Source organism: Scomber japonicus, chromosome 16, assembly GCF_027409825.1.
Source record: "Scomber japonicus isolate fScoJap1 chromosome 16, fScoJap1.pri, whole genome shotgun sequence".
Classification (NCBI taxonomy): domain Eukaryota; kingdom Metazoa; phylum Chordata; class Actinopteri; order Scombriformes; family Scombridae; genus Scomber; species Scomber japonicus.
In genome coordinates, this window is record NC_070593.1 from 12,972,315 (window position 1) to 12,986,989 (window position 14,675).

The 14,675-nt window shown below is 37.9% G+C and overlaps 1 protein-coding gene across 1 annotated transcript in view; it reads right to left on the reverse strand.

The window, feature by feature from the left end:
* The window catches only part of dph6 (diphthamine biosynthesis 6), a 59,044-nt gene extending 51,725 nt beyond the window's left edge, over window positions 1-7,319 (reverse strand). The window contains exons 1-3 of the mRNA XM_053336028.1: window positions 7,193-7,319; window positions 6,624-6,715; window positions 4,494-4,678 (exon numbers count right to left, since the gene is read on the reverse strand). Coding sequence (XP_053192003.1) covers window positions 4,494-4,678; window positions 6,624-6,715; window positions 7,193-7,215 — 300 coding nt within the window. The 5' untranslated portion in view covers window positions 7,216-7,319. The remainder of the gene's footprint in view (window positions 1-4,493; window positions 4,679-6,623; window positions 6,716-7,192) is intronic.
* Between the last annotated feature and the right edge of the window lie 7,356 nt (window positions 7,320-14,675).

Consider the following 14,675-nt stretch of genomic DNA (forward strand, 5'->3'; position numbering starts at 1 on the left):
AAAGGTTGCAGAGTTACTGCAATGGAGTCACTATCTTGTTATATATTATCTATTACTACATCAAGTGATTGAAGCTCCAGTTGGCTCTGCATCTTTCCAAAACTCCCTTTTGTGCCATGCACTGTATCCAGTGTGACTTTCCAGACACAACATCTGAGTTTAAAATGTTCTCTCTGTGGACAATCATCTACAAAATTGTGTCAAAATTGAAATAACAATTAATAATATCACAAAAACAAAACTGACAACAGCTAACTATATATAACTATGTGCGTGCAACATCAATTCATGTGCAGTTGCATTGGTAAGAGAGAAAAAGAGTTTACACAGATGAGAGCAGTGAGAGCACTTTTTCCTACTGTAGACTGCTGAAAGGAGGCAACCGGGCCAAAAGAGAAGCAGGTAAGGAGAAGAGAGATAAACCTGTTATCATGTAACAGAAGCCTGTTTTGACCTGACCTTGAACACGCGAGTGTGCACGCACGCACACACACAAGCAGGGTCACGGGGCATAAAGAGCCACTGTGTCAGGTCACAGAGCACAGAGAGAAGGATAAAGGACTTGAGGGATGTGATATGACTAATATGAGGGGTTTTGCAGGCCTTCAGGGGGACTGGCGTTACAGCCAGGGGTGACTGACACTGCTGATCTGTATCACACATCACAGCAGATCACAGCAGAGGAGAGCAGACCAACCACACACATGAAGTATGGACACACATCTTACAGTATGTGCAGAGCAGGATGATTTAAAAAAAAAAAAAAATCCACACAAAGAAGCTACAAATCAAATACCAAATTTAAACACGTACATAGTCATTCCTTCTAATGTTTATATTCTAACTAGTGTTTGAAACCTGGCAGTGGACAAAAGGAAGTTATCTACTCTATCAAAAATATACTCTTGCAGCCATAGATGTCCTAAAGTGAATGGTCCCCCCTGCTGCTGACAAAACTGTTATTTCTTCCCCTCAAAGAGTGGGTTCAAAGATCAGCACCTAGCAGGATGGGATGGGGTAGGCTGTGGCTTGCATGTTTATCAGGTTACATACTTCAAAGACACACTGTCATACACAACCAGTGATGAGAGCAAAGGGGCCAAGAATAGGGTCACATTGTCCTTCTGCCATTATCACTACTGCCAGGGGATGGACGGCTCTTTTTTTCCCCTATTATAATTGGGATTTTTTTTCTCTGTCAACAATGGCTCTAAAGAATATGATCTCTTCCTTTTAATCTTTTGAATGACTCCAAACATTCTCTGTGAGGGCAAAGCACAGAGACTATCTCTGCTTTGTCAGCTTCCAGGTATGATCCATAGATGGCACTGTTGGCTCATGCTAAAAGTCTGCTGCCAGCACTGCAAAAGAAGAGGAGGGAAGAATATCCACTTAAACTCATCAACTCCGGATCTGAGAAGAAAAAATGTTTCATCTATGCTCAAGTGTCATTTGCCAAATATAATCTTGTAACTTCTAATTAATTCAAACTGCTAGAAAGAATCTTTCAAAATATCACACTTTCCAAACAGAACACTTTTTTTCGTTACTTTTCAGTAAGGGTGATTTAACAGCTCATTATCAAAAGTATTTTTTCTCTCTCTTTCTACCCCTTCTATCATTTCCTTCACCAATCAACAACAGCACAAACTTTATGTTGAAGGAAACAGTTTTTTAGAAATATGAAATAGAAAAAAAAGGTATATGTGTTACATATAACCAAATCTGACCATGATCTGTGACTTTTTGAAAGGAGATTCGAGATGCTATTACAGAATTGAGTAAGTTTCTAAATAAATAGAATGGGATGATTTGCTTGAAATTCCTTCTTTTTATAATGTGTAATGGTTCAGCTTGGTAAACCTACTGATTAGTGAAGATGCCAAAAAAGCAACTTCAGAAAGCAGTAACTTGAAATTTGAGATAAAAAAGTTGTATTCTTATGGTTGACATCACTCAATGAGGGAGAGAGAGAGGAAGCCTGTTGTTTATGGTGCAGGTCTGTTGATGACGGTGAGAGGGGTAAACGGGGAGACGACTGGAGGTCTGCTCGCCTGCAAGGCCCCCATGGGAGTTCAACTGCCATGATCTATGGCCCGTCTGACTGGTGAGGTCAGACCAGAGTAGCCTTGGAAATGGGAAATTAGCAGCCCTTTGCAATTAGAGCCCTGACCACAGGGTGAGATGGTATATTGCATCACGCACCAGAGAAATGACCACTATTTGACTGTGAATACTCATGAAAGCCCAAAACACAGAAGTTGGACTGTGTGAATGTGTGCATACTCACAAGAAAACACACAAACAAAATCTTTCAAATCACATGTAGCCACATGTAAAGCCACCGATTTATACAGAAGATGACAAAGAAAGTCAGGCAGAGGGCGGAAAATGCCCTGAGGCAAGCTGACTGGCCCTTGCCACTCAGGCGGTGTGTGTACATGCAGGGGCCCTGGAGCAGCCCTCAGCGCCAAATGAACATATCTCCACACAGACCTACAGAACAAACCCATTCTCTTTCATTTACACCAAGTCAAGCCAACTCCAATCTCAACAACAAACTCTTATCCACCATCCTATAAGAAGCTCTTAAATTTTGATGCTGCCAGCAAAAATGAGGGGTTGAGTGGAGTTGCAGAGGGGAAAACGTCCTTCACTGTTTACATGGACAGCAGGGAGAACCGTTGCTACGGCTGAAATGTGCATCCAGGTAGCTTCCTCATGGCTGCAGGTGGCAGGTGGACAGGCGTTGCCAGCAGTATGTCAAGCTCACATGCAGCTGTTTCAAACCTGTCAGTCAGCCACCGTGCACTACATCAGACCAACAAGGTCTCATACATAATTTGGTATAAAATTAATATTTTCTCAACGTCCTGGCAAAAGTGGTATTTGATGAAATTTTAATTTGGTGATTAATTTTTGCATCTGATCTTCTGTCAAGTGATATAAAAAAAAAAATTGAATTTTTCCTGTGAAGCCGGTTGTTGAAGGGCACCTCGCTTCAACTTCACACATAAAACTTTGATTAACTGATACAAAAGGCAGACTATTTTCCCAGAGTGAGATAAAAAGAAAACTTACTCCACTTTGAAAGTGAAATCAAGACATACTAAATAGAATAGACTAAAAGCACAAACATGGCTTTTTAATCTCTCGCACAGCTGGGTGCACTTTACAATGGTTGCTAAGGACTGTTACTGTACAGCAGCCCAGATGAAACTAGACAAGCAAAGTCTCTTTGAGACAATGCTGATGGGCTACTAAGTGACTCTGAATCCATAGAGAAAGACTTGTAAAACATCTCAACAGTGTGACATATGTCATGAACCTTAGCCGAGATGAGAAATTTAGTAGTGCTCTGAGAGCTTGTTCCTAAAAAGCAGTCAAGCATATGTCAGTGGTGGCAAGGAGTCAAAACAATGACTAGGTTTGTATACACTCAATGAAGCGTTATAATAGTGAATTCACATCATTATGGTGTATTATAAAACTATTCCAAATTAGACTAAATTTGAATAATGGTCAGATCTATTAATTAATGCCATTAGTTCATTTGGCTGGTTTCAGGGGGTCTAGTGCAATTGCTTTGCTTCCTGTAACTATATGTATATGTGTGCATTTATACTGTAGGTTTGTTAATTGCTGTGAGGATATATTCTATGCTTTACATTACCATAATTATAAACATTTGCATACGTAAAATCAGAAATGTTACATATTTATGCAAAATATAATAGTATAAACGAGACCTATCCATATTAACTCTGTAGATGTAATCAACAACATAGTGATATCAGAAAAATATTGATAGCAGTTAAGTGAGTACTCTGTTTTAGTTTGATCTACTGCATCTTTCCAGCACAAAATGGCAAAAAATGTCTGAAGGAACTGGATATGTTAGGCTAGACAGAGAGAGACTCCAAAAATTTCCTAAGGGGATGTCGGACTAGGCAAAGGCTAAAGCATGTGTGAATATTGGAAATATTCATATAAATCAAATAGGTTTAGATGGTAACCAGAATGAGGACAGTAGAGGGGTGACAAGGCTGCTTTGTTTCTTCTGGGTGTTGGGATTGCCAGTGTGAGCCCTAAGAACTTGAAGAGTCAAGATAGGCTCATCAATGTTGAATGAATGAGAATTTAACAGAGAGAATATTGACGTACCCTTGTTTGCTATATTGTTTTACAAGAGAAAACGCATCACTGTGTTGGTATTGTAAGAACTATAACAACAGTTAGTCAAAAGCAGTTACAGGCTGCAAATAGCACACTAACCTGATAACAAACAAGTTTAATTTTGGCCTCTCTTCAAGTTCTGTCATTAATTACTTAACATTAATTATTCATTTGAATGCAGTAATAAAATAAAACAAGGGGTGAGTTTTTCATCTGTTAAGGTCTTTCAGCAGCCCCCATTCGCTTGGGCAACCACTGATGTTGTGCTATGGCAAAATATCCTTGATTTCTTTAGTGGCTGGGACAGAGAGTACTACCTTGACATGGTGCAGCAGCTGATACAGGTCTTCCACCTCATCCCCCGCCGTCTCAGTGTAGTCTCTGCCGGTGTCCAGGCTGGAGCCCTCAATTGTGCGTCTATACAGGGGTAGATCCATGGCTTCAGAGTACAGCTCTATGGCCTGGTGGCCCACTGTTTGGTACATGTAACTGTCCAACTCATCTGTAGCATGGAGGAAAAGATGTTTAAGCTAGTATCTAATGACAAGCTATTAATGATGAGCTTACTAACATACACAGGGTGTGGTGTTCAATTAATTCTACTATAGTCCAGACTGATCAAACAGAAGCAATTCAGATGCAAGCAACATAATGTACAGAGGGCAATTCAAACCATTCAATATGCATTTATTTAATACTACAGCTGAGACTTGAGTGTGTGAGAGCAGGTATGTCCCCACTATCAGAGGGTTACAGCTCATTGCTTCATTTAGTCCTGTTATACTAAAGGATACACTTAATTAAACTTCTGCCTTAGAAGGTGCTCCTCAGCTGAACTAAGCTGAATAGTGAATAGTATCACAAGTATGGTGATAAAGGTGGGTAACTATAAAATTAAGAAATGAGACCATAATGAAATAATAATTTGAATAAATACATATAATTCCAATCAATTGTTTAAAGGTGCAAATACAATGTTCAGCCCCACTTGATGTTATACTATAGCGTCAGCATCTCAGACCAAAACAAATGTGCACTTGGTTAATTTAGTAAAGTTTTTTTTTTTTAAAGCCCCTGAACCAACAGCTCATGAAACTCAGATGAAACAGTCAAACTAGACAGCACTGATCAGATATGAATCAGGATGCTGTTACTGCATGGCCCATTTATCGCCTAAAATGTTTTCAGAAACTTATTTTAGTGTACTGTGTAGCTGTGATATGAGAAACATTATAACCCAGCCGCCATGTTTAAAATGGCAGGACTCACATGCACTAACAAGCACAAGGGGGCCGGACCAGCTATCAAAACAAAGAACAGAGAAGCTTGGATTACAACATGCACAGAGGGAGTATGACTTCATTCTCTGCTCGGGACACCATTACTACATTATATCTTTACATAGAAAAAAGTTTACCGACATCTAGTGGGGTTGAATGTTGTATATTGCACCTTTAAAGTCATTATAAAAAATGTAGAGAGTTCACTTTTCATCGAAGTGTCTAAGGCTAGTTTATTTCTTTGCAATTCAAGGTGCTTTACATAAGACCTAGAAATGCAGAAGAGATAGGGCATATGTAAGATTTTAAAAAATAAATAAATGAAATGGAATAAAACTGAACCAACAGAGTATGATCGTATGATTATGTGCTTCTCTCTCCTATCCTTCCTCTCTCCTCTCTACCCCAACCAGTCAAGGCAGATGGCCGCCCACTCTGAGTCTGGTTCTGCCTGAGGTTTCTTCCTGTTAAAAGGGAGTTTTTTTCTTGCCACTGTTGTCGAATGCTTGCTCATGTGGGAATGTTGGGTCTCTTTAAAATTAAAACCTGAAGAGTTCGGTTTAGAACCTGCTTTTGTTGTGATTTGGCGCTATACAAATAAAGATTGATTGATCGATGGATTGATGAGAACTGACATAAAGACATGAAAGTGTCTATGGGGAAAAAAAGGTCAAAATTTGGTTTTACTGTTCATTATTTACTTAAGCTATTTTTTGTTTATTGCATTGTGTTTTTATAGCTGATGTATTTTTAGCACATAAGGAGTTTAGTTTAGTTTGTACACGTTAAAATTTACACAAAAAATGACAATATACAGTGCAGGTAGGGGCAGAAAACCTGAATGGGCTTATTTAAAGCAGAAAATAAAATGACCACATAAAAGTGAGAACAAACACCTGGCACCAAGAAAAGTGATAAAAAAAATCATAGCAGTTACAATATACATTTTTGCACGTTGTGGTCTGAGTCAAAGTAACCATCTGCTATCATGCTGCATACACTAACACACCTTCACTCCTGTGGGATTTACAGTACATCAACTTCTGCGGCACTTTATTTATGTTCAGTTCTCAGTTTCTTGGTGTGCAGAAGTGCAGCTGGCTGACCCATATAGCTCTACTGGCCCCTGTAGAACATATCTAAACACCAGCAGCACATCTTCCTCACCTGTGTGAGCAGGACGTAGGTTGGCAAGAGCTACGATCCGGTGCCCAGCAGCAACACACTGCATCATGTTGTAGCAGCTGTCCTTGCCCCCACTAGAACACAGCATGAAAAATAGACACAGATGTAAAGCTGTGTTTTTGAATCATTAAGATGCAGACCTATACTTTATCAGAGGTGTACAGTTAGTGTTCCCAATTAATATTCAGTGATGAAGAAGCTGTTTATGACTTAGGAGGCTTATTTCCTTTCACCATTAGAGTTTATAGAATAATAAAACAAAATAAAAGATAATAATCATTAAAATAATTGTATAATATTATATATATAATACTAAAACCATAAAGTGATTAAAACACTACGTAAAATACAGACTATATAAGTGATATTATATAAGTACATTACTGTTTATAGCAATTGTAGGGTACAATTATACCACCTTGCATTTCATATAAATACGTTATTTGGCGTTCAGTGACCGTTTTGAGTTTGTGAATTAGTTTCTGTCATGCTAGCATAAAGTGAAGTGACAGGGCTGTGAGATCGCTCCTGCAGTGACAGGATGCGGTTACCTTATCAACGCCACCACTTTCATCCTTTACGACTCTCTCAAAACTCTACAGACTCCAAACGTGATCGCTACAGTTTTGTACAATGTGAAATCAGCTCGTAGAGGTAAGCAACAACTGTGCATGGCAACCGGTGCATGTACACAATAACACGTGAGAGCTACGCTTCCGGGTTGACAGAGGACCCTATTTATACACCAAGGTGCCCTATACTATGCCTGATAGAAAATCTGTCCATCTGCACTCTTAAATTCAAAATCAACCCAAATGTATCTTTACTGGTTTTACCACACTGAAGTAGAGTATTGATAAATCACATTGTACAGTTTTCACAGAGTAAGGGTAAAATATATTTCTTTAAATAAAAAAGACTGCGTGTACAGTGTATACGCATAAAACCATATAACTGCATTAAGGAAAAGCAAATCAAAAAACAAATCAAAACAAAAGAAAGTAAAGCAATAAACTTGTGCATGTTGCATATTTATGTCCTGCATATTTACGTGCACAGAGATTGTTTACTGTATACTGTATTTTATTTTAAATAGTTTATCACTTTCACCCTTATGCTGCCACTTTTTCCCCACTGTACTGTGCCAATTTAAATTTCTCACATCAGTAAATATACATCCTATCTTAACTTATCCTGACTCTTAATTGAGTCAAAGTAATTATGAAATAATAGAAATATTACATTTTATAAAGAATAAAATATAATCACAATAAAAAATAAAAGTAGAAAAGAAATATAAAATATTTATCTCTCTCTTTTACATATGTACAACAGCAACTACATATAGCTATGCATTCACACCAGCCCAAAGACATCTCATAAAAGACCATATCTCTTATAAACTTACCACATTCAAAACAAATTTTGAAAACTGCCAGTTATAAACTAATGTAGTCAATGTGGTTATGAACCGTAACTCTCTTAATTCTGGCACTGACATACATCTTTTTGCCTCTTGTCTCTCAAGAGGACCAACAGTCCATGCAATGGTATTCACACACAGGTTGCGGTTTTCCTCTGAGGGAGCCCTATTTTGCTCAGAGGAAAGCCTTTGATGCTCTTTTTGCTCTCTGTTGTTGTGCCAGAGCAGAATAATTGCACTGCTTTTGTGTGCTTCCCTCACCTTCTACCCCTAAGCAGGCCAAAGGCAACTGATTCTGTTTTGAGTGTACAAAATTGAGAGAGACATCTCTTCATCCCTTTGCTTTTAACTACATTCCCTTTTTTGTTTTTGTTTTTGCTTTATCATTCTGAATATACAGTATGGTAAAATCTACATCCCACAGATGAGCATCATTTGTGTTGTAGTGCAGACAGTACAGATAGAGAACTGGGATAATTTTTTTTAGTATGTGAATATGTATTCACAAAATTGCTGTATGAAATAAATCCAAACAATACAAGGAAAAGGAGCTCCTATATTTTTGGATAGGTCTGATTCGATGTGATAATATAAAAGATATATTTGTAATTTTCTTTCTCTTTTATTTATAGTATTTAACTAGTCTAGTTTTTTTTAACATGAACCATGTGGCTACAATAAAAATATAAACTTCCTAGAAGTTTGATGTATTTTTTTAGAGATACAGTATTACTAGAGAGGGAATATTCTTTCTCAGTCCTCGGGCAGGTAAATAGAAATACTCTATAGAGACCATGACAACAAACAACAGACACAAATAAATTTGTAAAATTATTATTTTTTTAAATGTGGAAAATAACATTGGACAGTATGAGAGATATAGTTGTCATGACTTGTTTCTTTGACATGCTTGTTTGAAAAATGTCCTTGTCTTGGAGAGAGCAGGAACATCCCCTTGGGTCTGCTTGTCCTTCAGTTTTGTTAACTTATTAATTTATCACCTATGTTGTTCAAATTTGTAGGTTATATTTTATATACTGCCTCTGGTCATTTCCATTAAAGTCCAGACCCATAGGATATGACTAATGCAATTTTGTCACTTATCAGTTTTTAATTTATGTAGTTTATTACCTAGACAAATAAAGAGGCATGTGCTTCTGGTTTTATTTGTGGTAGCATTTTGCTGACGTAAAAGAGCATTTTATATCCGTATTGTTGGTGTGATGGGGATAAAAAGTGTTGATGGATAGCTCAACTGAGACAAAGCCAATGGACGTGAATATGAGACGCATAAATATGAAAGCAAGGCAGCAGGCATCAAATGACACCCATGGCCTTTTCTTAAAGGAGCATGTGCATATGACAGGTGATTTACACAGACGCACAAACTAATTTTTGTCACACAAGGACACAAAAACTTTGGGTGTAATGAGAAACTAAGGCCTCAAATCACAAGACAATAAATTGAGTGTCAGAACAGGCCGGCCAAGGTTGCACTCTGAGTGGCCAGAATACAAACACACAGTTCTAGTCCCCTCAACAACATGACAAAGCAGCTACATGGGCTACATGAATTCTGGATTGTGAGTATTTCAACAACAATGCAACAATGAGCAGACACAATCTGCAGAATTGTATTGCTTTAAAATCACATTTATTTGCACAAAAGATTGTGGAAAGAAACAAGGTTGTACATTCTGTTAACAGGTACCTTTTTGTGTTGTAATTCGGTGTAAAATAATTTCCTATTGATATGGTTCTGTTCAAATACACTAGTAATAATATAATTATTGTCCCCTTGAAAAATGTAGACCATGTTCACGTCAAATTAATTTTAGAAGAAAACATGGAGAATAAAATGATTTACTCTTGACAGTTTCTCAAATAATTATAAATGCAATGGAAAATGGAACATTTACATTGTACAGCGGATTACAATTATTATATGAAAGCTCACGTGAACATGAAGTATCTTAAGACAGTGGTTCCATAGTTTACCCTCAACACTGTGAGTAATCCCAATTTCCTCTCATTTAAGTAAACATTAGTAACTGCTGTCAAAGAGGGCTTTCTGCTACAACTCAAACCAATGTGCAATTCTTATTCTGATTGTATGCAGAACACAAATTGGATTTGAATTTTAATGTAATTTGGATTGAAGTTTCAACCAAGCCACAAACACGAAGCAGAGGACACAGCAAATGCGGTGCCAAATTATGCCATTTTGCCTGGAACATCTGGAAGTCCAGTCCAGTCCTGCTCTTTTTTCCTGGACCTTACAGTATGAATTGAAGTCAAAATTATTAGAGGCTTATGCAGAAAAAAAGGTTAACTTCCCTCCATAGTGTGTAAGCAAAACAGAAAAGTCATTCTTATTATACATTAAGTACAATGAGGGGTGATGATAGCCAAATGTTATCTTAAATTTGTGATAAATTTGTACTCAAGTGAATGATGGTTAAAAGCAGTCCTGTGTATTCTTAACTGTACTCCACCCTGGTGATGCTTCCATCAGGGGCTCATTTTCCAAAGCACTATCAACATAATGATACCTCTTTAGGGCCTAACCACATCCAAATCAGTTAGTAAACAACCCAAACGGGAATCTGCACACATTTTTACAGACAATTAACTGTTATCATGAGGGGCCCAAATGGATTAGTAGGCTCATTAATGTCTGAGGCTAATCGGTCCTTGATTGGAAATGTGAGAGAATGTGAAATAAAGTTGTGGTGTGATCCAAATTGTGTTTGATCATGGCACCGTCTTTGACAACAATCCCAGTCTGCAAACAGTAATTGAGTTTTTTTTTTCTAAATCCCCCAATGAAAATCTGGCTTTTAGCCTTATTCCATTTGGCTTCTAAACTATGTAAGCATACAAATAGATGAAAAATGTTTCGCCTCATGAGCTGCTACTCTTTTGTGAAAGCCCTAAGATCATTTTGCTGATAATTATTATTTGGTCCTCAAAATAATAAATATCTTTGCTTATAAAGAGGTTTTGAGAGCCATTTCAAAGTAGTGCTGAGTCAGGACTACTTGTATTTATAATCATATTTTGATCCAACCAGAATTGATTTGGTACTAATTTAATTGAGTGTTACCATATTTCAAATCTCAAATATGTGATACTTTGCACAAATTAAAATTAATGAAAGAATGGATTATTATATCAACTACATCAATCAAGCAATTATGCTGAAGGTTCTGGGTTGTTTTTTTTAACAATAATTTAATAGCACTGAAGTTGATTTTGTGGCTTTTGAGCCCACCCAAGTTCAGACATTTGGTCTTTAGAAATGAACATTCTCATTTGGGCATTTTATTATTGTCTTTATAAAAAAATGGATACAATTATGAATAAGTGTATGAATATACTTGGACAAATAGTTTTTGTGCCTTTTATGGAATCAGTCATAGTTTGTTCACATTCAAATGAAATACTATGAGTATGTGAAAACTTGGATTGTGTCATACCAAACTGTGAACTGGCTTTACTGTTCAGTTAGTGCTAACCTGGTGGTACAGATATATCAATAAGTCCTCCAAAATAAATGTCAAAATACATTGTTGGTCCATTCTCTCCAGAATGACACATATGCACAGTGAAAGCTTTTTTCTGATATAACGCCATTATTGACAATATAATCTGTGCCTTCCAAAACAGTTACAAATCAGTATAGAAAAACATATATATATGATGTAGCAATATTGGTTTGGTAAGGCTTTGTCACTTGAGTGTAAATATAAAGTACTTTTGGAGCACTTGGTGAAATTACTGATTATATAGTTTTATTGGAAGGACAGTCTCAAAGATATTATCCTTAAAGCAATGGTAAGACATTTTTAAAAATATACTTGCATTTGTACAATAAACAGCTAGCCTGTCTGTGGTGTCCAAGGTGACAAAATCTGCCTACTAGCATCTGTACAAAACTTTAAGTGTGAAAATGACATGTTGTTGTTATAAAAGGGGTTATGTGCTGCACTATTTCTTGATTAACCCCCTTAAAACTGAAAATTGTCATTTTTATGCTTGCATGGATTAAACTAAAAAGATACATAATTGATGGGCAGGTTTTGTTACCTTCAACAGAACAGGTAGCCTAAGTTGTTTCCAGTCATTGTGCTAAGTTCAGTTAATCAGATGCTGGCTGGTCCCTTATATTTACTAGACACACATGAGAGTCGTATTGATCTTCTCAACTGACCCTAAAGGAAGTGAATAAGCATATTACTCAAGAAAATCACTTCCCTTACCGTCCAGCACTGCAGAAAACTTTCCAGCGTACAAACCAGCCAACCATCCCTAAGTACAAATGTAATTTCCTGAATATTTGTCCTTGATTTGAAATTGTCTTGCCCCGCTTCTAGCATCCTAGAATCAAATTATGGCTTCAGTGGTTAAGCCCTGTGAAGCCCCAGCCAAAAGGATGTGGTCCATTAAAGTACGCCACCATTCCACTAATTATGAAGCTGCCAAAGCAAACTGCACGCACTGCTATCACCTGACCCTGCTGCCAAACACTGTTCTACATACAAGATCTTTAGTCTAATGGTTTACAGAGACACTCTCCACTCAGTAATCCAAACCACTGGACATTTAGCCTAGCTGTGCAATCCGAATCCTATAAATAACTAAATATACCGCCTTATGGTTGTATGCTTCCTCCAACCAGTCCAGTTGCACTTTACATTCATGTCTGTCCAGACACATTTGTAGTTGTATTTGTAGTGAAGACTTTGAAGCATATGCAAAAATATTTCTTTAAGGACCAGTATAGCAGCCCTTCCAACCCTGTAGGAGAACCTTGGTTGATTAGAAAAATGCAGAAAACGCAAAAAATGTGAAAAACGCTAAACATACTAAAAAAGATGAAAGCCCCTCTCTAGAGCCAGTGTTTGGTTTGTCTTTTCTGAACTAACCAAACACTGGCTTTGTAGAAAATGGCAGTGCAACATGGACGATGACCTGTTCCCTATGTAGATATAAAGGACTTATTCTAAGGTAATGAAAACAACACACAGACAATTCTTATTAGCAGTTGATTATACACTAATTCAAACATTCTCATGAATATTGTAATGTATATCTGCCAAGTTCATTCCACCAGATGCCTACACACTGCATCTTTCTGATAGTAAGTGGTAAGTAGTTTTAATACAATGGCCAGTGTTAGTGACGTACTTTTTTGTCTGGTAAATTGTCTGGTAGTATGCCGTAATTATCTTGTCTGCTCTCTGATATACAATCCTCGGACAGTTTCCCTTTCGGCCGACAAACACAATCCTAATCCAGGAAATAGCCTGCAATCAGAATATTGGAGTTGACATCAGAGGTAGCCACAGAGGCGATTCCCACACACCCCTCCCATAGCTTCAAAGGTCTTCCTGGGCCTGTTATGGGTTTCCCTCGTGATGAAGTGTGACACTCCACAAACACAAAAGCCCCAGCCCCCTCGTGGGTCCGCTTTGCTTTTCTTGGATCACTCCAGTCCAACCAATGCCAAGTTAACTTGGCGGTTGTCAAAACGGGCCCCATATCTCTGAAGAGTGTGTGTGTTGTGGTGCTGTCTGTGTGCTGTGTGTGTGTGTGTGGTTATGTGTTGAGTGTGCGTAGATAGCTTGTCACAGGTCACTGTCTGCATGGGAGTGCCGTCTGCGTGTGGCTATGTGTATCTGTTTCCAACTTGAAATTATGTAATGTGCACCTATAACCCACCATCAGGCCACAACCAAACTTTTTGGTTTCTAAAAAACCCACCATGTGTAGTCTCTGATGATAAAATATTTCATTTTATTTCCTTGCATTTGAAGATCATCATTACCACAAGATTTATAGTGCACATATAACTTTTTTAGTTATTACCTAATGATGCCACACCGTCTAAGCACATCTCTCTTATTTCCTTCCATTTTCTATCCATCTATCCCTCCCCCTTTTTATCCTACCCCCACATTTTCTTTCATCTGTCCACCGTCCCTCCTTAGCTGTCTGTTTTTTTCTTGCAGTAAGACGTCACCTGTGCTGAATAGCTGGCCACAGCTAAGCCAGACCTACAGACTGACTGCCAGAGCACAGCAAGCTCTGGTCTGCCATTTGTCTTGTGGTTTTGAGTTGGGGATATTTGTCTAACGTGCTGTCCAATGTCAACACTGGCTCTAAATACCCTCACTGCTGCACAAAGTGGGCTTCCTTAGGGAGGATAAGGATTAAATCTGGGTTGAAGATGAAATGGAAGGAGAGGAAGAGGACAAGAAGGCACACAGAGGAGGGATGAGCATTGAGAAAAGTGATTGATCAAGGCAGGCACTGATGAGAAGCAGAGGATGAGAAGAATGAGAATGAAGAGGCATTCAGCATTAGATTTGTAGAGATCCTATTCAGTAAGGGATCAATTTATGGATTCATATATATATAAATTATATTATTTACAAAAGTTTGTTAACACATTATCTCCCCACTGTTGTTCTACACTCCACTACCACAGTGTGCACACAGGGGGTTAACCATTTTAAAGGTGTGACAGGCAGTGTGTGAAAGATAGCGTCCGATCATTCAGAACCATTTCTAAACCTGTGACTAACCATAAATAACAAACAAAATCC